Below are 21,928 nucleotides of genomic sequence, written 5' to 3'. Positions count from 1 at the left end.
CTGCTTCCCTTCCTCTCTCTCTCTCTGCCTGCCTCTCCATCTACTTGTGATTTCTCTCTGTCAAATAAATAAATAAAATCTTAAAAAAAAAAAAAACAAAACTACGCTTTCCCACATAGACTATCTCTGTGTGGGCAGGCCTAAAGCCCTCAGCTTTTGCACCAAATGAGCTAACACTCTAAGGAAAGAAAAAGATTAATAATCATCAACTCATCTCAAGATTCTTTCTCTCTTTGGAATTTTATCCAGCCTTTGTTCTTTCCACAGCTCCCCATGTCTCTAAAATTAGAATTTGTTTGCATTTCATTCTTTTTAGCTTTTACAGCAGAAATGTCGGCCTACTGCAATCTGTCCCTTCCTACCGAGGAGTGAAAGCCCTAGCATAACTTTGATACCAAAGCCCTCTAAGAACATTTTGCAAAAAGAAAGAAAATACTGTTCATGAACATAGATGCAAATGCTTCAAATACTAGCAAACTAATTTAAAAAGGTTAATACTTTATGACCAAGTCAAATTTATCTCAGAAAACTTAAGGTTGATTTAACTTTCAAACACCAGTACTATATAATTTACCACATTAAAGAGAAGCTCTCTAATTCTGGATCTGTTTTCAGTCTTTAGAACCAAAAAGCTATATATACCTGACCCCTGAACAAGGGTTTGAACTGTGAGGGTCCACTTATTCACAATTTTTTGCAATAAATACAGTACCATAAGTGTATTTTCTCTTCCTTATAACTTTCTTAACACTCTTTTCTCTAGCTTTTTAAATTTTTTTTTAGAGAGAGAGAGTGGGAAAGGGGAAAGGAACAGTCTCAAGCAGACTCTGTGCTGAGTTCAGAGCCTGACATGGGGCTCAATCTCACGACCCCGAGATCACAACCTGAGCCAAAACCATAAGCCAGATGATTAACTAATTGCACCATCAAGGTGACCCTCTAACTTACTTAATTATAAGAACGTAATATATAATACATATACAAAATTACGTGTTAATCAACTGTTTAATACATATACAAAATATGTGTTAATCAACTGTTCATGTTATCAGTAAGGCTTCTAGTCAACAGTAGGCTATTAGTAAAGTGTTTGGAAAGCCAAAATTGTAAGTGGATTTTCAACTGCAAGGGTGGGTCCACAACCCTAACCTCTTCATTGTTCATAAATACCTATATAATTAGGTATTTATACAAATTTCTAATCAATGTTATTTCTAGTACTATGTAATTTTTCTCTCCAATTTGTATTGTACTTTTGAATAACTTGTCTTTATTCATTAGCTTCACAAATTCTATTTGAAAGTTAGCTATTTTGTAGAGTTAGGTCAACCTAACCTCTTAAGATATAATCTTTAAAAGACTGATTCTCCTTATAGCAATAGATTAACTTTGGTTTTCAGAATATAACCAAATTTGCCAACCTAGATTAGGAACTTCAGCAGTTGCCCACTTTCCTAAAAACCTAATTCAATTATTATTTTAGGAGAGGTGAAAAATGATTGTGCAGCAATATAATAATTCTACACCTAGACCTCCAGTTTCAAACACTTGAAACATCAAGTCAAAATTGTCACAAAACACCTCTAAATGATAAAGAGAGTGGGAATATAGGATTCCCTTTTAAGAATAAGACGTAAAAACAACTAGAATAAATGTAACTATATTGTGTAATGTTTCATCATTAAACTGTTAAAGCTATACCAGCTCTTCTTTTTGACCTACCTCTTTGCTTGGTGACTGAATACAAATGTCTCCTGTTTTAGGTGTTGAATAAAGCAATGATTTTGTAGAATTTGTGCTAAAATCATTGGCAAGACCTTAAAAAAAAGCAATAAATAAATAAATAAACACAGTATAAAATCTTTTGGTTACAATTAAAAGCCCTACATGAAATGTGAAGAAGTTTGACAACTCTTTAAAAACAATTAGTTTAAATTAAGTACAAACATCACTTCAACATTCAAATGTTCCTAGACAGCATCAGGAACTGAAAAAGGCAAACAAAATTCCTGAAGAAATAATGTAACAGCTCTTCTTTCAGTGCTTATATAGAAGAAATTTTTTCCATTGTTTCTTTGGTTGGCCTATTCTCTTATTTCAATGCCTTCTAATGCTGACAAGCACTTAGAGAAGTTTTTGCCCTAACTCACCATTTCTATAGAAAGAACTGCATATCACCAAACATTACCTCTTAGAGATCCTAAGTATTCCGCACATTTACTCCCACTATATGAAATACCTTCTCCTGTGTATGATAATTATTTATGGACTCCCAGAGTATAGGAATCTAATATGAACTAAAGGAAATGATAAATTATTCTCTTTTTTGCTACTATCATCCTCAGTGTATCAGGAAATGCATAAAGGATTACACATGTACTCAACATTCTGGGAAAATATTTTATATATATTTAAATGTCAGAATGTATTTACTGAATTTAATATTAATAATAATATGACAGATTTACATTTTCATCCAACCCAACCATCAAAGTCCACCTTTAAGATGTCTTACTATTTTCTTCAAAACAGTCTTGCAAGATTTCCAGTATGTTCTGGCCTTGCTTCGTCTTAATGTCAGGTGCTCTAATAAGAAGGAAGGGAAAATGTTACATATCATTCCAGAAGATATTTGCTATTTAAGTTACCATCTACTTTGATAATTTAATATCTCATTATAAAATGCTATTTTACTTAATGGGGAAAATATCACTTTTACTATCTCAGGACAAAACAAGTACTTGAGAGTCCAAGAGTTTCCAGGAAAGTATCTGAAGCAGTATACTGTTATCTACATTAACAATTACATTCCTTGATTGAAGAGCCACATCTAAAGCCATTTTAGACTACTGGTATATCTAAACAACAATATAAATGGTTTTGAACAAACCCAATCCATACTAAAACACTTCTTTAATAAAAACTCATGGTCACAGTCCTAATAGCTCCAAGTAACAGTCTTCCCTTCAAGTTCTCCAATGCATTTTTTATTTAATATTATTAACCTTAATAGCAGCTTATGAATCAGTATAAAATTTTCATTGTAGTTTCACATGCAGTTGTAAGAAATAAAACAGAGAAAATCCCTTGTTCACTTTTATCTAGTTTCCCCCAATGGTAACATTTTATAAAACTATACTATACTACCACAACCAGGATACTGATATCAATACAATCCACTAATCTTTTCCGATTTCTCCATTTCTACACATACAGTTGACCCCTGAACAATATGGGTTTGAACTCATACACAGATTTTTTTTTCATCCACTCATACAGATTTTTTTTCAGTAAACATACTGGAAAATTTTTTGGAGATTTGCAAAAATTTGAAAAAACTCAGACAAACCACATAGCCCAGAAATATAAAAAGAAATTAACAAAAAGTTAAGTATGTCATGAATGCATAAAATACATGTAGATACTAGTCTATTTTACCATTTACTACCATAAAATACAGACAAGTCTATTTTTAGAAGTTAAAATTTATCAAAACTTATACATGCAATACATGGTGCTATTTGTAGTCAAGAGATGTGAAGAAATGTAAAGATGCAGTTAAATCATAATGGCATAAAACTGTAGTGCATGCTGTACAACTGTAATAATTTTACAGTCGCTCTGCTGCTGTTGTGCTGAGCTCAAGTATTAGAGAGTATCCCCTTAAAATGCCATCTAACACTAATCATCTCTGAGTGAGCAGTTCATCTTCTCCAGTAAACTGCGAATTGGCAGTAAAAAGTGATCTCTCACAGTTCTCCCATTTTTCATTATGTTTAGTGCAATACTGTAAACCCCAAATAACACCAGGGGACCCCACAAGGTACCACTAGTGATGCTGGAAATGCCACCAACAGAGAGGCCGTCATGACATTACAAGAAAAAGTTGAATTACTTTATATATACCATAGACTGAAGTCTGCCTCTGTAGTTGCCTGCCATTTCAAAATAAATAAATGCAGCATAAGGACTATTGTAAAAAAAGAAATTAGTGAAGCTGTCTTTGCTGCTGTGCCAGCAGATACAAAACCTTGCATTTTGCTAACTACCTTTTTATCTTGTACTGAAAACGCAGCTTTTATGTGGCTTGCAGGACCTCTTACAAGAAAGGCATAAATACAGATACTAATATGGCTTGAAAAAAAGCAAGGTTATTATAAAACATCTTAAAGCAAAAGAAGTGAAGGATCTAAAGCTAGAGAATTTAATGCCAGGAAAGGATGGTCTGACAATTTAGAAAGAGACTTGGCTTTTTAAAAAAGTCAAGATTAGGAGCAAGAGGCAGAGCACTAGGAAACCGAAATTCCTTCTAGTCCCAGGAATTCAGCTAGATAGCTAACAAACCATTCTGAACACCTACAGACTCAAAAGATCAAAGAAAATAATAGCAATTCTATGAACAGAAAAATGACCACTTTCTGAAAGGTAAGGCTTTCAGGAAAGTAAATACAAGGCGATATACAGAAATACAGACCGCGGTGGGTTGGTGGGGTGGAGAGGAGGCCTCCGTCAGCCAGCTCCTGGCAAGTGACAGAGCAGCAGAGCACAAAATCAGAACTTGGCAAAGTCGGCTCCACTGAGGGATGTAGCTCCAGTGGCTAAGGGCAGGCCGGGGGAGGGGGTGGAGCTCCCACTGAGACGGTGTGGTCTCAGGAGCCTCAGGGTCACAGAAAGACTGAGGTGGCCTGAGTGCGGCACAACTCCCAGGTGTCAGAGCAGGGAAGCCAGCCGCAAAGACGGAGCTAAGGAGTGCGTTCTCGGCTCAGGGTTGCCATAAACCACGATCCCTGGCACAGCCAGGATACTGTTCTTCGGGAAAGGACCCTACAAGTGGCAAATCGGGGAGACCCCCCCCCATTCCTCCACCGGGAGGGGCAGCGCGGGAGCGCACTGCAAGCATCTGCTGGGTTTGGAGACCCCAAACAGGCTCGTGTCCCAGAAAGAAACAGGTCACAGGCCAGGTGAGCACAGAGTGCAGCTGGAGACCAGGGAGACAGGCGTGTTTGACAGCTTTTCTCTGAGGGCTCACTGGGGAGTGGACCTCCAAGCTCTTGTCTCCTCTACCCTGGAGATTGAGACGCTGCCATTTTCATTCTCGTCCACCAAAGCTGTGCATAAAGTTGTCAGGGAACAAAAGCACCAAGAGCAAACCCGAGCAGAGTACTCAGCCTGGCCCCTGGCAAGGGCGCTGTCAATTCCGCCTAGGGCAAAGACACTTGAGAATCACTGCAACAGGCCCCTCCCACAGAAGATCAGCAAGAACATCCAGCCAAGACCAATTTTACCAATCAATGAGAACAGCAAAACTCCAGCACCAGGGGAATACAGCACATGGAATTCATGGCTTTTTCCCCATGATTCTTTAGTCTTTCAAACTTAAATTTTTTTTTAATTTTATTTTTTTTAATTTTTCCTCTTTCTTATTTTAATCATCTTATTTTATCAATACCTTTTTTTAAACTTTTTTAATTTTAGTTTTTACATTCATTTTAAGTTCCTTCATTGTATTTAACTTTATTTTTTGTATATATATGTGTATTGGGGTGTGTGTATGTCTGTGTGTTTGTGTGTGTGTGTACGTTATTCTTTCTTTAAAATTTTAGGATACACTTTCTTCTAACAGACTTATACCCTAAATCTAGTGTATGGCTTTGTTCTAGTCTCCAGCCTGAAGATGTTTCTCTTCCTTTTTTTTTTAATTTTTTTCTTTCTTTTTCAACCAACTTTTATCAATTTTAGAAATCTTTTTTAATTTCCATCTTTACAGTCATATTCCATCTCTTCATCGCATTTACCCTTATTTGTGTGGGGGGGGTGTGTGTGTATACATATACATGATTTTCTTTCTTTAAAATTTTGGGAGGCAGTTTCTTCTTTTTTTTTTTAAAGATTTTATTTATTTAGGGGCGCCTGGGTGGTTCAGTGGGTTAAGCCGCTGCCTTCGGCTCAGGTCATGATCCCAGGGTCCTGGGATCAAGTCCCACATCGGGCTCTCTGCTCAGCAGGGAGCCTGCTTCCTCCTCTCTCTCTCTCTGCCTGCCTCTCTGCCTACTTGTGATCTCTCTCTCTGTCAAATAAATTAAAAAAAAAAAAAGGAGGCTCTTAATTCTAAGACAAATGAGGTGGAAGAGAAAATTAGTGATATAGAAGACCAAATGATAGAGAATAAAGAAGCTGAGAAAAAGAGATAAACAGCTAATGGATCATGAGGGGAGAATTCAGGAGATAAGTGATACTGTCAGATGAAACAATATTAGAATAATTTGGATCCCAGAATAAGGAGAGGGGGCAGAAGGTATATTGGTGCAAATTATAGCACAGAACTTCCCTAATTTGGGGAAGAAAACAGGAACCAGAATCCAGGAGGCACAGAGAACCCCCCTCAAAATCAATAAAAATAGGTCAACAACCCATCATCTAATAGTAAAACTTAGAAGTCCCAAAGACAAAGAGAAAATCCTAAAAGCAGCTCAGGACAAAAGGTCTATAACATACAATGGCAGAAATATTAGATTGGCAGGAAATCTATCCACAGAGATCTGCCAGGCCAGAAAGGACTGGCATGATATATTCAGAGCACGAAAGGAGAAAAACATGCAGTGAAGAATAGTATATCCGGGACACCTGGGTGGCCCAGTTGGTTAAGCAGCTGCCTTCGGCTTGGGTCATGGATCGAGTCCCACATCAGGCTCCTTGGAGCGGAGCCTGCTTTCCCTCTGCCTCTGCCTGCCACTCAGACTGTCTGCCTGTGCTTGCTCACTCTCTCTCTCTGACAAATAAATAAAATCTTTAAAAAAAAAAAAAAAAGAATAGTATATCCAACTACACTGTCCCTGCAAAAAGAAGTAAAGATGATAAGCTTCCAGGACAAAAAAAACAGCATGGAGGTTCCTCAAAAAGTTGAAAATAGAGCTACCCTACAACCCAGCAATGGCACTACTGGGTATTTACCCTAAAGATACAAATGTAGTGATCTGAAGGGGCACATGCACCTGAATGTTTATAGAAGCAATGTCCACAAGAGCCAAACTATGGAAAGAACCTAGATGTCCATCAACAGATGAATGGATAAAGAAGATGTGGTGTATATATATATATACAGTAGAATACTATGCAGCCATCAAAAGAAATGAAATCTTGCCATTTGCAATGACATGGATGGAACTAGAGGGTATTATGCTGAGCGAAATAAATCAGAGAAAGACAATTATCATATTATCTCCCTGATATGAGGAATCTGAGAGGCCGAGTGGGGGGCCTGGGAGGTAGGGAACAAAAAAATGAAGCAAGATGGGATCAAGAGGGAGACAAATCATAAGAGACTCTTAATCCCACAAAACAAACTGAGGGTTGCTGGTGGGAGGGGGGTATGGAGAGGCTGGTTGGGTTATGGATATTAGGGAGGGTATGTGATATGGGGAGTGCTGGGACCTATATAAGCCTGACAATTCACACACCTGTACCCCTGGGGCAAATAATACATTATATCTTAATAAAAATAATTAATTAAAAATAAAAAAATAAAAGCTTCCAGAACAGACAAAAACTAAAAGAACACCAAACCAGCTCTATAGGAAATGCTAAAAGAAGTCCTCTAAGCAAAGAGAGAGCCTAATAGTAACGTAGATGAGAAAGGAACAGAGACAATACACAGTAACAGTCACCTTACAGGCAATACAATGGCACTAAATTCGTATCTTTCAATACTTACCGTGAAACTAAATATGCCAAATACCCCAATCAAAAGACACAGGGTAACAGAATGGATTAACACAAGCCCTATAATGGGTTAAGGCCTCTGCCTTGGCTCAGGTCATGATCTCAGGGGCCTGGGATCAAGCCCCACATCTGGCTCTCTGCTCAGCTCTCTGCTTCCTCCTCTCTCTGCCTGCCTCTCTGCCTACTTGTGATCTCTGTCTGTCAAATAAATAAAATCTTAAAAAAAAGCCCGATGGATATGCTGTCTACAGGAGACTCATTTTAGACCCAAAGACACCACCAGATTTAAAGTGAGGGGGCAGAAAAAAATTTACCATGCTAATGGACATCAAAAGAGAGCTGGGGTGGCAATCCTTATATCACGCAAATTAGATTTTAAACCAAAGACTATATAATCAGAGATGAGGACACTATGTCATACTTAAAGGGTCTATCCAACAAGAAGACCTAACAATTTTAAGTATCTATGCCCCTAACATGGGAGAAGCCAATTATATAAACCAATTAGTGGGACGCCTGGGTGGCGCAGTTGGTTAAACGACTGCCTCCGGCTCAGGGCGTGATCCTGGAGTCCCGGGATCGAGTCCCACATCAGGCTCCCAGCTCTATGGGGAGTCTGCTTCTCCCTCTGACCTTCTCCTCGCTCATGCTCTCTCTCACTGTCTCTCTCTCTCAAATAAATAAAATAAAATCTTAAAAAAAAAAAAAAACCAATTAGTAAAAAAAAAAAAGAAACACATCAACAATAATAAATAGTAGAGAACTTTAACACCCTCCCTCATTGAAATGGACAGACCATCCAAGCAAAGGAAATAAAGGCCTTAAATGACACACTGGACCAGATGACATCACAGATATATTCAGAACATTCTATCCCAAAACAAACGAATACACATTCTTCTCTAGTGCACATGGAACATTCTCCAGAATAGATCACATCCTCGGTCACAAATCAGTCTCAACCAGTACCAAAAGACTGGGATCACTCCCTGTATATTTTCAGAAATTAGAACTCAATCACAAGAGGAAAGATGAAAAGTACTTAAATACATGGAGGCTAAAGAGTATCCTACTAAAGAATGAATGGGTCAATCAGGAAATTAAAAATTTTAAAAATTCATGGAAACAAATGATAATGAAAACACGACTGTTCAAAATCATTGGGATGCATCAAAAGCAGTCCTAATAGGAAAGTATATGGCAATACAAGACTTGCTCAACAAATGACTCCAATACACAACCTAACCCTACACCTAAAGGAGCTGGAGAAAGAATAGCAAAGAAAGCCGAAACCCAACAGGAAAAGAGAAATCATAAAGATCAGAGCAGAGGGGCACCTGGGTGGCTCAGCAGGTTAAAGCCTCTGCCTTCGGCTCAGGTCATGATCCCAGGGTCCTGGGATTGAGCCCCACATTGGGCTCTATGCTCAGAGGGAGCCTACTTCCTCCTCTCTCTGGTCTCTGCCTATTTGTCTGTCAAATAAATAAATAAAATTTAAAAAAAAAAATCAGAGCAAAAATCAATGAAATAGAAAACAAAAGAACAATTGAACAAATCAACAAAACTAGGAGCTGGCTCTTTGAAAGAATTAATAGACTGATAAACCCCTGGCCAGACTTATCAGAAAGAAAAGAGAGGGCGTCTGGGTGGCTCAGTGGGTTAAGCCGCTGCCTTCGGCTCAGGTCATGATCTCAGGGTCCTGGGATCGAGTCCCACATCCGGCTCTCTGCTCAGCAGGGGGCCTGCTTCCCTTCCTCTCTCTCTGCCTGCCTCTCTGCCTACTTGTGATCTCTCTCTGTCAAATAAATAAATAAAATCTTAAAAAAAAAAAAGAAAAGAAAAAAGAGAAAAGGACCCAAATTAATAAAATCATGAATGAAAGAGGAAAGATCACAACCAACACCAAAGAAATACAAACAAGTATAAAAACATATTATGAGCAATAATATGCCAGCAAATTAGACAATCTGGAAGTAATGGAGGCATTCCTAGAGATGTATAAACTACCAAAACTGAACCAGGAACAAAAAGAAAACCTGAACAGACCCATAACCAGTAAGGAAATTGAAGCAGTCATCAAAAATCTCCCACCAAGGGCCCAGGGCCAGATGGCTTCCCAGGGGAATAATACCAAACATTTAAAGAAGAATTAATACCTATTCTCCTCCAACTCTTCCAAAAAATAGAAATGGAAGGAAAACTTCCAAACTCATTTTGTGAGGGCTGCACTACCTTGATTCAAATACCAAAGATCCCATCAAAAAAGAGAATTACAGAACAATATCCCTGATGAACATGGATGCAAAAATTCTTGCTAAAATACTAGCCAATAGGATCCAACAGTACATTAAAAGGATTATTCACCACGACCAAGTGGGATTTATTCCTGGGCTGCATGGATGGTTCAACATCTGCAAATCAATCAATGTGATACAATACATTAATAAAAGAAAGAACAAGAACCATCTCAATAGATGCTGAAAAAGCATTTGACAAAGTATAGCATCCTTTCTTGATCAAAGCCTTCAAAGTGTAGGGATACCGGGCATATACCTCAATACCATCAAAGCCATCTATGAAAAACCTACGGCAAATAAATCAGTCTCAATGGGGAAAAACTGACAGCTTTTCCCCTAAGATCAGGAACACAGCAGGGAAGTCCACTATCACCACTCCTATTCAACATACTACTAGAAGTCCTAGCCTCAGCAATCAGACAACAAAAAGAAATACATCCAAATCATCAAAGAAGTCAAACTCTCACTCTTTGCAGATGATATGACACTTTACATGGAAAACCCAAAAGACTCTACCGCAAAACTGCTAGAACTCATACAGGAATTCAGTAAAGTGTCAGGATATAAAATCAATGCACAGAAATCAGTTGCATTTCTATACACCAATAACACAGAAGAAAGAGAAATTAAGACGTCAATCCCATTCACAGTAGCACCAAAAACCATAAGATACCTAGCAATAAAGCTAACCAAAGAAGCAAAGAATCTATACTCAGAAAACTATAGAATACTCATTAAAGAAATTGAGGAAGACACAAAGAAATGGAAAAACATTCCATGCTCACGGACTGGAAGAACGAAAATTGTGAAAACATCTACGCTACCTAAAGCAATCCACACATTTAATGCAATCCCTATCAAAATACCATCCATTTTTTTCAACAAACTGGAAGAAATAATCCTAAAATTTATATGGAACCAGAAAAAAACCCAAATAGCCCGGAGAATGTTGAAAAAGAAAACCAAAGTTGGTGGCATCACATTTCCAGACTTCAAGCTCTATTATAAAGCTGTAATCAGTGCCAGTATGGTAACTGGCACAAAAACAGACACACAGATCAACAGAACAGACTAGAGTGCCCAGAAATGGACCCTCAACTCTATGGTCAACTAATCTTCAATAAAGCAGGAAAAAAAGGTCCAATGGAAAAAAGTCTCTTCAACAAACAGAGCTGGGAAAACAGCCACATGCACAAAAATGAAACTGGACCACTTTCTTTCACCATGCACAAAAAACAGACTCAAAATGGATAAAAGACCTCAATGTGAAATAGGAATCCATCAAAATCCTTGCGGAGAATACAGCCACAGAAATTTCTTCCTAGAGACATCACCAAAGGCAAAGGAAGCAAGGGCAAAAGTGAACTATTGGGCCTTCATCAAAGTATCAAGATCAAAAGCTTTTGCACAGCAATGGAAACAGTCAACAAAACCAAAAGATGACTGACAGAATGGGAGAAGATATTTGAAAATGACATACCAGATAAAGGGCTAGTATCTAAAATCTATAAAGACCTTATCAACCTCAACACCCAAAGAAAAAATAATCCAATCCAGAAATGGGCGGAAGACTAGAACAGACATTTTTGCAAAGAAGACATCCAAATGGCCAACAGACACATGAAAAAGTGCTCCACATCATTTGGAATCAGGGAAATACAAATCAAAACCACAGTGAGATACCACCTCACGCCAGTCAGAATGGTTTAAAATTATAAGTCAGGGAACAACAGGTGTTGGTGAGGATGTGGAGAAAGGGGAACCCTCCTACACTGCTGGTGAGAATGCAAGGTGGTGCAGTCACTCTGGAAAATAGTACAGAGGTTCCTCAAACAGTTGAAAATACAGCTACCCTAAAACCTAACAACTGCATTACTGGGTATTTATCCCAAAGATAAAAGTGTAGTGATCTGAAGAGTCACATATACCCCAATGTTTGTAACAGCAATGTCCACAACAGCCAAACTATGGAAAGAGCCTATATGTCCATCAACAGAGACGGAATAAAGAAGATGTGGTATATATACACAGTGGAATAATTATGTAGCCATCAAAAAGGAGAAACTGAAATCTTGCCATTTGCCACATGGGCAGAACTGATTATGCTAAGCAAAATAAGTCTATCAGAAAGGGACAATTATCATACGATCTCACAGATTTGAGGAATTTGAGAAACAAGACAGAGGATCATAGGGGAAGGAAGGGAAAAATGAAACAAGACGAAACCAGAGAGGGAGGCAAACCTTAAGAGATTCTTGGTCTCAGAAAACAGAGGGTTGCTGGAATGGAAGGGGGTGGAAGGGATGGATTGGCGGGATGATGGACACTGGGGAGGGTATGTGCTATGGTAAGTGCTATGAATTGTGTAAGATTGATGAATCACAGACTTGAACTCCTGAAACAAGTAACACATTATATGTTAATTTTTAAAAAGTCAAGATAACATAAGACTCTTCTGTTGAACAAAAGGCAGTATACAGGGGCACCTGGGTGGCTCAGTTGGTTAAGGCACTGCCTTCAGCTCAGGTCCGGATCCCAGAGTCCCAGGACGGAATCCCACATCAGATTCCCAGCTCTGCAGGGAGTCTGCTTTTCCCTCTGATCTTCTCTTCTATCATGCTCTCTCTCACTCAAATAAATAATATCTTTAAAAAAAAAAAAAGGCAGCATACAAGTTCCCAGATGCTGCAGCTCAAGTCATGATCTCAGGATCATGAGACGGAGCGCCCACTCGGTGCAGAGTCTGCTTAAAGTGTTCTCCCTTCTCTCTCTGCCCATCCACTGTCCCCACTGCTTGTGCACACCCTCTCAAAATAATAATAATAAAAACGGCTCAGTCAGTTGGGCATCCGACTTTTGATTTCAGCTCAGATCATGATCTCAGGGTCATGAGAATATGCCCTACATCAGGTTCCATGCCCTCCATCAAGCATGGAGCCTGCTTAAAATTCTCTCTCTCCCTGTCCCTCTACCCCTCCCTCCTGCTTGCATGCCTGCTCCCACACTCCTCTCTCAAAAAAAAAAAAAAAAAGAGGGCTCAGTCAATTAATTATCCAGCTCTTGGTTTTGGCTCAGGATCCTGGGATCAAGCCCCTCATTGAGCTCCCCTCACAAAAAGGAGTCTGCTTGTCTCCCACTCTCTCTGCCCCTCCCCCTGCTTATAAACATGCTCACTCTCTCTCTCAAATAAATAAAGCTACTTTTCCAAAAAAAAAAAAAAAAAAAAGGGCAGAAAAAGTTAATCACTGAGTAAAAAGGATCTCTGTATAAACATATTTTAAAGCAGACAAAATTGTCCTATTCTAGAAAAAACATGCCATAGAGGACATTTATTATTAAGGAAGAGAAGCAAGCAAAGGATAAGCTAACTCTACTGTTTTGTGCAAATAATAATAATCAGGACTGACTTATCTACAAAACTGCTAAACCCCAGCTTTGAAGGAAAAAGATAAACACCAGCTGCCAGATTTTGGGCTGTACAATACCAAGAAAGCTGGGCAATGAGAATCCTTCTTCTGGACTGGTTCTACCAGTGCTTTGTCCCTGAATTCAGGAGGTATCCTACCAGTAAGGATCTATCTGTCTTTTAAAGTTCTTCTGATATTAAAAATGCCACTGGCCACCCAAAACCCCAAGAGTTCAACACTGAAGGAGTCAAAACGGTATACCTTGGGCGCCTGGGTGGCTCAGTGGGTTAAGCCGCTGCCTTCGGCTCAGGTCATGATCTCAGGGTCCTGGGATCGAGTCCCGCATCGAGCTCTCTGCTCAGCAGGGAGCCTGCTTCCTCCTCTCTCTCTCTCTCTCTGCCTGCCTCTCTGCCTACTTGTGATCTCTCTCTGTCAAATAAATAAAATAAAATATTTAAAAAAAAAAAAAAAAACAACGGTATACCTGCCCCCAACACTACTTCTAAAATTCAGCCTCTAGAATAGAGAATCATAAGGACTGTAAAGACTCATTACACATGGTTCTCTATGCTATGGAATATGTAACAGAGAAAACAACATGAAAGTCTGGAAGGATTACAGCACTGAAGATACCATTATTGTTAGAGGAAAAAGCTATGAAAACCATTAAGCCCAAAGCAATAAAATCCTGCTGGAGCAAACTATGTGCAGATGTAATACATGACGTCACAGGATTTACAATGGAGCCAAACAAGAAAAGTCAAGAAAAAGCTTGTGGATATGGCAAAAAAGGCTGGGGTACAGGGTTTTAAAATAAGGATCTTGGAGAAATTAAAGAGCTAACAGACATCAATACCAGAGGAATTAACAGAAGATGACTATCTGGGGATGAGCACTTCTAAATCAGTACCAGACGAGGTAGGAGATACAGAAGCACTATCAGAAAACAAACTGATACTAGATAATCTGATAGAGGCTTCCAATTACTCCAGACTGTTTTTGGCCTCTTTTATGACATGGACCTTCTAACTGTCATAACAGACAGTGAAAATAAGGTAAACAGCAGAAGGACTGGTACCACTGGTACCATATAAAATCAATTTTAGAGAAATGAAAAAAGCAAACATCAGACAAAAATTATGGTCTAACTGTATAAAAGTTATACCAAGCATGCCTGCCTCTCCTGCCTCCCCTTTTACCTCCCCACCTCTTCTGCCTCCATCACACCTGAAATAAATCACCTCAGCTCTTTCTCGTCCTCTTTAGCCTGTTCAATGTGAAGACGATGAGGATGGAGATCTTTGTGATGACCCACTTCCACTTAATGAACAGTAATCAGCATGCCATATCATTAATGAACTATGTATGTGTGTGTGCACATGTGAAAATCTATTAACTGTATAGCAAAAAACGTATGAAACATCTGTGTGTCATTGTCATCATCATCACCTAAGGATTCATTGTGTAGAACATCTTGTGCAAAACTTGACGGAAGTAGATAGCCTATCTTTACATGGGCATAAGGTGAGTGATATTTAATATAAAATTAATAATGTGTTATCTCACTGTCTTTAACTTTCCTTTCAAAGAATTATACTACCATACAATATGTCTCTCCTCACAGGTAAGTGGTTTAATAAAAGAGTAACAATGTTTCCAAACTACATTATGAATATAATTATTATACCATACGCTGTATGCTATAAAAATTTTACAATTCATTCAGTAGTATATAGACTAGGCTACCATAAAACAATAATATTGATCACACCAGGCTACCATAAAGCAATCATATTACTGCTTCTTTATCAGTACCTGTTGTATTTGTAAATAAATATGAATTTCTTTCCTACATATTTTCATGTCTGATGTCTAGTGCTAGTAATATATGTAACAGTTACAGTGTTTTGTATAAGACTCTATTAATGTAGGTAATAACAGACAATTCTTGTAAACAGGCAACAAAAACTTACTGTTACCAATACAGTACAGTACTGTAATTGTGTTTCCTTATGATTTTCTTAATAACATTTTCTATTCTTTAGATTATTTTATTGTAGAATACAGTATATAATATACAGTATACAAAGTATGTGTTGATTATTTATGTTATTGGTAAGGCTTCCAGGCCATAGTAGGCTGTTAGTAGAAGTTTTGGGGGAGTTAAAAATTATGTAAGGATTTTGAACTTTTCCAACTTTATAGTGGTCAGCAACCCTAACCCCCAAGATGTTCAAGGGTCAACCATACTCGTTTGCGAGTTTATGTGAATACCTAATTCTGTGCAATTTATGACATCTGTAGGTTCAGATATCACCACCACAGTCAAGATACTGAACAGTTCCATACTACAAAGATCCTATATTGCCTCTTTATAACCTACACCTATGTTTTCTTTTAGCCCCACCAAATATGCTGCATCTTTGTCATATTACCATTCAATCCACTCTATAGAGTGCTTTCCCCATGGCTGTCAGTCAGAACTAAGACTGATTCTTCCTGAACCATAATTTATTAGCTAAATTTCTTTTCTCACTGCTGCTAAGTCACTACAGTGATTGCATTAATATTTCCGTTAATATAAAATCACTAAGTAGACTATACTTAATCAGTGGGCACAGAAATCATTGTTAGAAGTAATTTTCCCTTCTTCATTTAAAAATCACTTTCTGAAGATAGAAATAAAAATGACTTAAAAAGCTTAAATATATAACTCACCTGGAAGGTCGGCAAAATCTTCTTCTGTAGTCATTTTTGAGATGATCCTAAAAGAAAAGTAAATCATCCAACTGGTGAAAATTTAAGTTCCTCATTTATTCATTCAGCAAATTTTGATAATTGGCCATTATAATATTATAAAGATGAATTCATCTGGATCAAGTTAAAGAGAACGTGCCTCATATCTACGGTTTCAAAATCTTTGCTTATACTATTTGCTCACCTTGGGATTTATTCCATCTTTCCCCTTTTCCTCTACCCTGCCTCCATACCTTTTCCATCATCAAAATTCCAACTATCTGTGCTTCTAATAATTCAAATTGGTTGACTCGCAATATCTACTTATCTCCTTTACTTGCAGGCAGATCCCTGTAGAAAAATAGTTAAGCACTAAAATGGCATAAAACAACAATGAAAAAGACAGTGGAAGAGAGGACCACCTATTAACAAAAAAATTTAACAAATTTCTAGAATACTGAAAAAAATGGAGTATGTTAATTGATGAAGCAGAATAAAAGCAGTAGCAGCCAAAAATAAGCTCGGAGGATCCAGTTTTTGATGGGTCGTAAAGCTAATCTGCCCAGGAAAAAGCAGTAACAATGCAGAACTAGGAAAACTTGAAATATGAAGGAGGAAAGAGTGAGAAAGGGAATGAACAGGATAAAAGACTCCCACATCCCCACCCTATCAACACAGAGCTGACTAACTGAATTTAAAGAATACAGAGCTAAAAAACTGTATTCTATTGTTTCAGTCTTAAATACCACCAGCATCTATAGATCACCAGACATTTAAAAGTCTCTAAACAAAACGGGAAAATCAAGACGAATTTTAAAAATGGAAAAGAAAAAGGCCCAAGAGAAAACTGAATTCAAGAATGAGAAAGAAGAGGGGCGCCTGGGTGGCTCAGTGGGTTAAGCCGCTGCCTTCGGCTCAGGTCATGATCTTGGGGTCCTGGGATCAAGTCCCACATCGGGCTCTCTGCTCAGCAGGGAGCCTGCTTCCTCCTCTCTCTCTGTCTGCCTGCCTCTCTGCCTACTTGTGATCTCTGTCAAATAAATAAATAAAATCTTTAAAAAAAAAAAAAAAAGAATGAGAAAGAAGAGCATAACCCAACATATAAACCCATCAAATTTTTATGTTGTACATTTGAAAGTAATGGAACATTGAGTGTCAACAAACCCTGCGGAGTGTCAAACAAAGCCCCTGCAGAGCAAGGAGCCCAACGAGGGACTCCATCCCAGGACCTTGGGATCCTGACCAGAGCAGAAGGCAGATACTTAACTAACTGAGCCACCCAGGCTAGGCTTCTATGAAAGAGAAAAAAAGAGAGAGAGAGAGAGAGAGAGAGAAAGAAAATGTAAAAACAAAAACAAAACTCTAATTAGTACATGGAAAAGAGATTTGAAATACTGGACTCATAAAACAAAAGTGGTATACTACGCTGAGCCCAAGAAAAATTCTTAATAATTAAAAACATTTTTGCCTAAAATTAAAAAAGCAGTAATTATGAAAAAGCTAAGACACGTCTGAGAGGGGGGAAAAAGACAAAAAAATGAAGAAGAAGTAGAAAATGGGAGAAACAGGGGCGCCTGGGTGGCTCAGTGGGTTAAGCCGCTGCCTTCGGCTCAGGTCATGATCTCAGGGTCCTGGGATGGGGTCCCGCATCGGGCTCTCTGCTCTGCAGGGAGCCTGCTTCCTCCTCTCTCTCTCTCTGCCTGCTTCTCTGCCTACTTGTGATCTCTCTCTGTCAAATAAATAAATAAAATCTTTAAAAAAAAAAAAGAAAATGGGAGAAACAAAGAAGTTCCAAAACTCAGGGGGTCCAACTTCTGACCAATTTTTATTCCATAAAGAACAAAGAAAAAGAAAAAAAAAAATAAAACAAAGAAAAAGAAAAGAGATCTACTCTGAGAAAATACACAATCAAATTCCCTAAATCTGTAGAGCATATAGCCAGCATGATGAATTCAAGAGGATCCATACCTAGGCCATAATAGTGAAATTTCTGAAAAAGTGAGACTAAGAAATGCTAGGATGCTTCCACAAAGAAAAACGTCATTAACTCCAACTAGGAAACAGCCTCATCACTGGGAACAACAGGAAAAATAAAACACAGAGACATGCTGATTTTGGAAACCGAGAGGATATTTGAGATACTTAGGGTTCTATCTTTAATCGTTAAATCAATCCTAGTTGAAAACTGGGTAGTAACAGGATGAACAGCATGCTTTAAAAAATATTATCAATACCAAATATTTATTGCGCCTCATTTTCACTTGGCCCAGTGGGCTATAAATGACCCCACCACATATAAACACTCTCTTTACCCCACTCATGCTCCGACATCCTGAACTGAACCACCCTCCTGACTGCACTCAGGCTCCAACACAGGTCTCTGGGCCACTGTAGTTTCCCACCCATAGGGATCTCCTACCTTGCCTGACCTCACCTAAAGGATTTTTGACTCAATTATTCAACAAGATGAAGATCTCTTATTTGATTTTTAAAAATTTGAAGACCTCTATTTGATTTTTAAAAACTTGAGAGCAGAGACTTCATGATAAGCTATCTATATTCTCCCCAGAGCCTTGTCTAGTTTATTACACACCACACAAACACCATTTTCTTATGTTTTTCATATACTAAGTGAGGCCACAAACTCAGATTAAAAATGTTTGTCTTTAAAGAAGGTGAGATATACAAGGGTAATGATTATTGAAGACTGACTGCGGTCATGAAAAACAAGAAATTCAGTCAGTATGAGAGCTGAGACTAATTTCAACCAGTCTAAGCTTCCCAAATTCTGAACAGCAACATTCTCAAGAAAGAAGAAATTCATAAAAAAAAGGCAGAGATCACGATGAGAAAAGAGTTTATTAACATGATTGATAATAATATTATCAATTGCAGATTTTAAAGCCATGCCAACATTTATCCAAATAAAACCCTGATCATGGTTTAAAAAAAAATTTAAAAGAAGAATGAGAGGACAAGCAACAGGCTGGAAGAAAATATGTGCAGAAGACATATCTGGTAAGGACTATTATCCAAAATATAGAAACAATGCTTTAAAGTCAACAGTAAGAAAACAAACAAACAACCCAATTAAAAAATAAACAGACTTGGGGCACCTGGGTGACTCAGTGGGTTAAGCAGCTGCCTTCCCCTCCGGTCGTGATCTCAGGGTCCTGGATGGAGCCCTGCATCACGCTCTCTGCTCAGCAGGGAACCTGCTTCCTTATCTCTCTCTCTCTGTCTCTCTGCCTACTTGTGACGTCTCTCTGTCAAATAAATAAATAAAATGTTTTAAAAAGATAAATAAATAAATGGGCCTTACACTTCACGGAACAAGATGTACAGATGGGAAATAAGCATATGAAAAGATGTTTCACATCTTTTAGATATTTCATCAAAAGCAAATTAAAACAATGAGATATCACTCTACCTATTAGAATGACCAAAATCTAGAACACCCAACAACTTCAAATGCGCTACAGAAACTCTCATTTATTTTTGAATGTAAAAATTCCAAATGTACAGCCACTTTGGAAGAGCGTGGTGGTTTTTACAAAACTAAAGAGACTCTTACCATGACTTAGCTATCACACTGCTTGGTATTTACCCAAGGGAGTTGTCCACACAGCTGTCCATACAACAATCTGCACGCAGATGTTTAGAGCAACTCTACTTCTAACTGCCAAACTTGAAAGCAACCAGATGTCAGGTGAACGGGTAAACTGTGGTATATCCAGACCACGGACTATTATTCTGCACTAAAAGGAAAGAACTATCAAGCCATGAAAAGATACGAAGGATAAATGTGTAATGACAAAAGAGGGTCAATCTGAAAAGGCTATGTATGTGTGATTCCAACTAGATGACATTCTGGAAAAAGCAAAAACTATGAAGATGGTAAAAAGATGAATGGTTCCAAGAGCTGCGTGGGGAGGAAGGGGTAAATGGACAGAACACAAAGGATATGGGGGCTGTGAAAATACTGTCTATAGACCACCACAATGATGGACGCCTGTCATTACATTTTTGTCCGAACGGACAGAATGGACAACACCAGGAGTGAATCCTACGGTACATTATGGACCTTGAGCAATAACGATGTGTCAGTATAGGTTCATCCCCTGTAATAGGTGCACCACTCTGGTGGGGGATACTGATAACAGGGGTGGCTATGCATGGGCGGGAGTAAGGGGGTATGGGAAATCTCTGTAACTTCCTGCTTAATTTTGCGAAGACCCTAAGACTTAAAAAAAAAGGGGGGGGAGCGCCTGGGTGGCTCAGTGGTTTAAGCCTCTGCCTTCAGCTCGGGTCATGATCTCAGGGTTCTGGGATCGAGCCCCACATCGGGCTCTCTGCTCAGCGGGGAGCCTGCTTCCCCCTCTCTCTCTGCCTGCCTCTCTGCCTACTTGTGATCTCTATTAAAAAAAAAAGAACTCTTTTTTAAAAGGAACTGTGGACATTTGGTAAATTTTATTCCCCTCCTCTCCCTCCAATGAAAATGGCTTTATCCTCTCTTTTTTTTTTAAATCCTACAATGGAGTAAATGGAATCCATGGAAACAGCGGGCGTGCTCACCGTAAGAAGTCCGCTCTCCAGCATCCTTTCACACATCGCCAGGCGTACACGCCCACATTTATAACTTTACATAAAGGGCAGATCCTGAGCAAGATCTTCTTAAAGAGGGAGAGAGAAAGTAGGAAATACACTAGGACAGGGACTGATACGGGTTGTAAAATACACAGGAACCCTAAGCGAAGTGTGAAATACAGAATAGTGACCATTAAGGGAGCCCAGAGACGGAAACAAAAAACGAGCGCCCGCCCCCCTGGAGTCATTCCCACCTTGAGCGCCTTTTAGTTAACAGCCGCCCTCTGGAAAACTTTATCAACAGCAGATACGTCTGTACCAATAATCTGCTTCTCCAGACCGTCAAGTCCAGACTTTGAAGGCGTCCCAACACTTCTACAGACAGAAAATTATCTGAAGGACTAAGACGTCAAGTTAGGCCAAAAAAAAAAAAAAAGTTTAAATCACAAGATTCTCTGAAGAGAAAGATGCCATCGCAACCAAAATTAAAGGAACCCTTGAGGAAACAACACGAAAATTAACTCTGCCTATCGGCATTCGATCAGTGTTCGTCTCAAAAAATTCGCGGGCTTTCCCGCTGAACTCTCCAAGAAGCCACAGCACAGGCTAAATAAACATTTCATTCTCCCCCGCCCCGAGCGCCAGGGCACGGGCCGGCCGAGCTCCCGCTCACCAGAACGGCCGGAGCCTGCACTTACCAGACCCGACGCAGCCATGTTGCCACCCGGCCCCGGGCGTCGGGCACGGAAGTCCTCGCGGGCCGTGGCTCCGAAGAAGCCAGGCACCGCCCCGAGTCGCGGGAGGAGCGGTTAGACTGCGCCTCAGGAGCCTGAGGTGGGAGGGCGGCAAAATCGAGGGGCCTGCGAGCCAGGAAGCGCGCTACCTCCGGTCCTCAGCCATTGGCTCGGCCCCACAGGCACCGCGCCCAGCAAACTCCGCGGTTTGAAACGGTCTGCACATGCGCAAAACGCGACGAGCGACCCAATAGAGAGCCGTTATGGGCTCTCTCCTTCCCGGGACGCTCTAGCAGTCCCGCCCTTCGCAGCGCCCACCGTAGCCCCGCCCCGTCTTTCCCGTAGCCCCGCCCTCCATTTCTCCTAAGGCTTTATCCTCCTTTGCTCCCCAGGCAAGCGTAGACTTAGCTTGAAACGAGTTTTACTTAGCTAGACACCGTCTGGAGAG

At 39.4% G+C, this 21,928-nt stretch overlaps 1 protein-coding gene across 2 annotated transcripts in view; it reads right to left on the bottom strand.

The window, feature by feature from the left end:
- Positions 1 to 21,660, bottom strand: part of CENPC (centromere protein C) — a 97,114-nt gene extending 75,454 nt beyond the window's left edge. The window contains exons 1-4 of one of the 2 annotated variants that reach the window (XM_044226118.1): positions 21,445 to 21,660; positions 16,142 to 16,188; positions 2,500 to 2,586; positions 1,723 to 1,817 (exon numbers count right to left, since the gene is read on the bottom strand). In XM_044226118.1, coding sequence (XP_044082053.1) covers positions 1,723 to 1,817; positions 2,500 to 2,586; positions 16,142 to 16,175 — 216 coding nt within the window. In that variant the 5' untranslated portion in view covers positions 16,176 to 16,188; positions 21,445 to 21,660. The remainder of the gene's footprint in view (positions 1 to 1,722; positions 1,818 to 2,499; positions 2,587 to 16,141; positions 16,189 to 21,444) is intronic. The other variant, XM_044226117.1, reaches the window with a different exon arrangement.
- Between the last annotated feature and the right edge of the window lie 268 nt (positions 21,661 to 21,928).

Source organism: Neovison vison, chromosome 11 (assembly GCF_020171115.1).
Source record: "Neovison vison isolate M4711 chromosome 11, ASM_NN_V1, whole genome shotgun sequence".
In the NCBI taxonomy this organism is placed as follows: Eukaryota; Metazoa; Chordata; class Mammalia; order Carnivora; family Mustelidae; genus Neogale; species Neogale vison.
The sequence above is the reverse complement of the archived record's forward strand: the minus strand, read 5'-3'. Positions and strand labels throughout refer to the sequence as shown.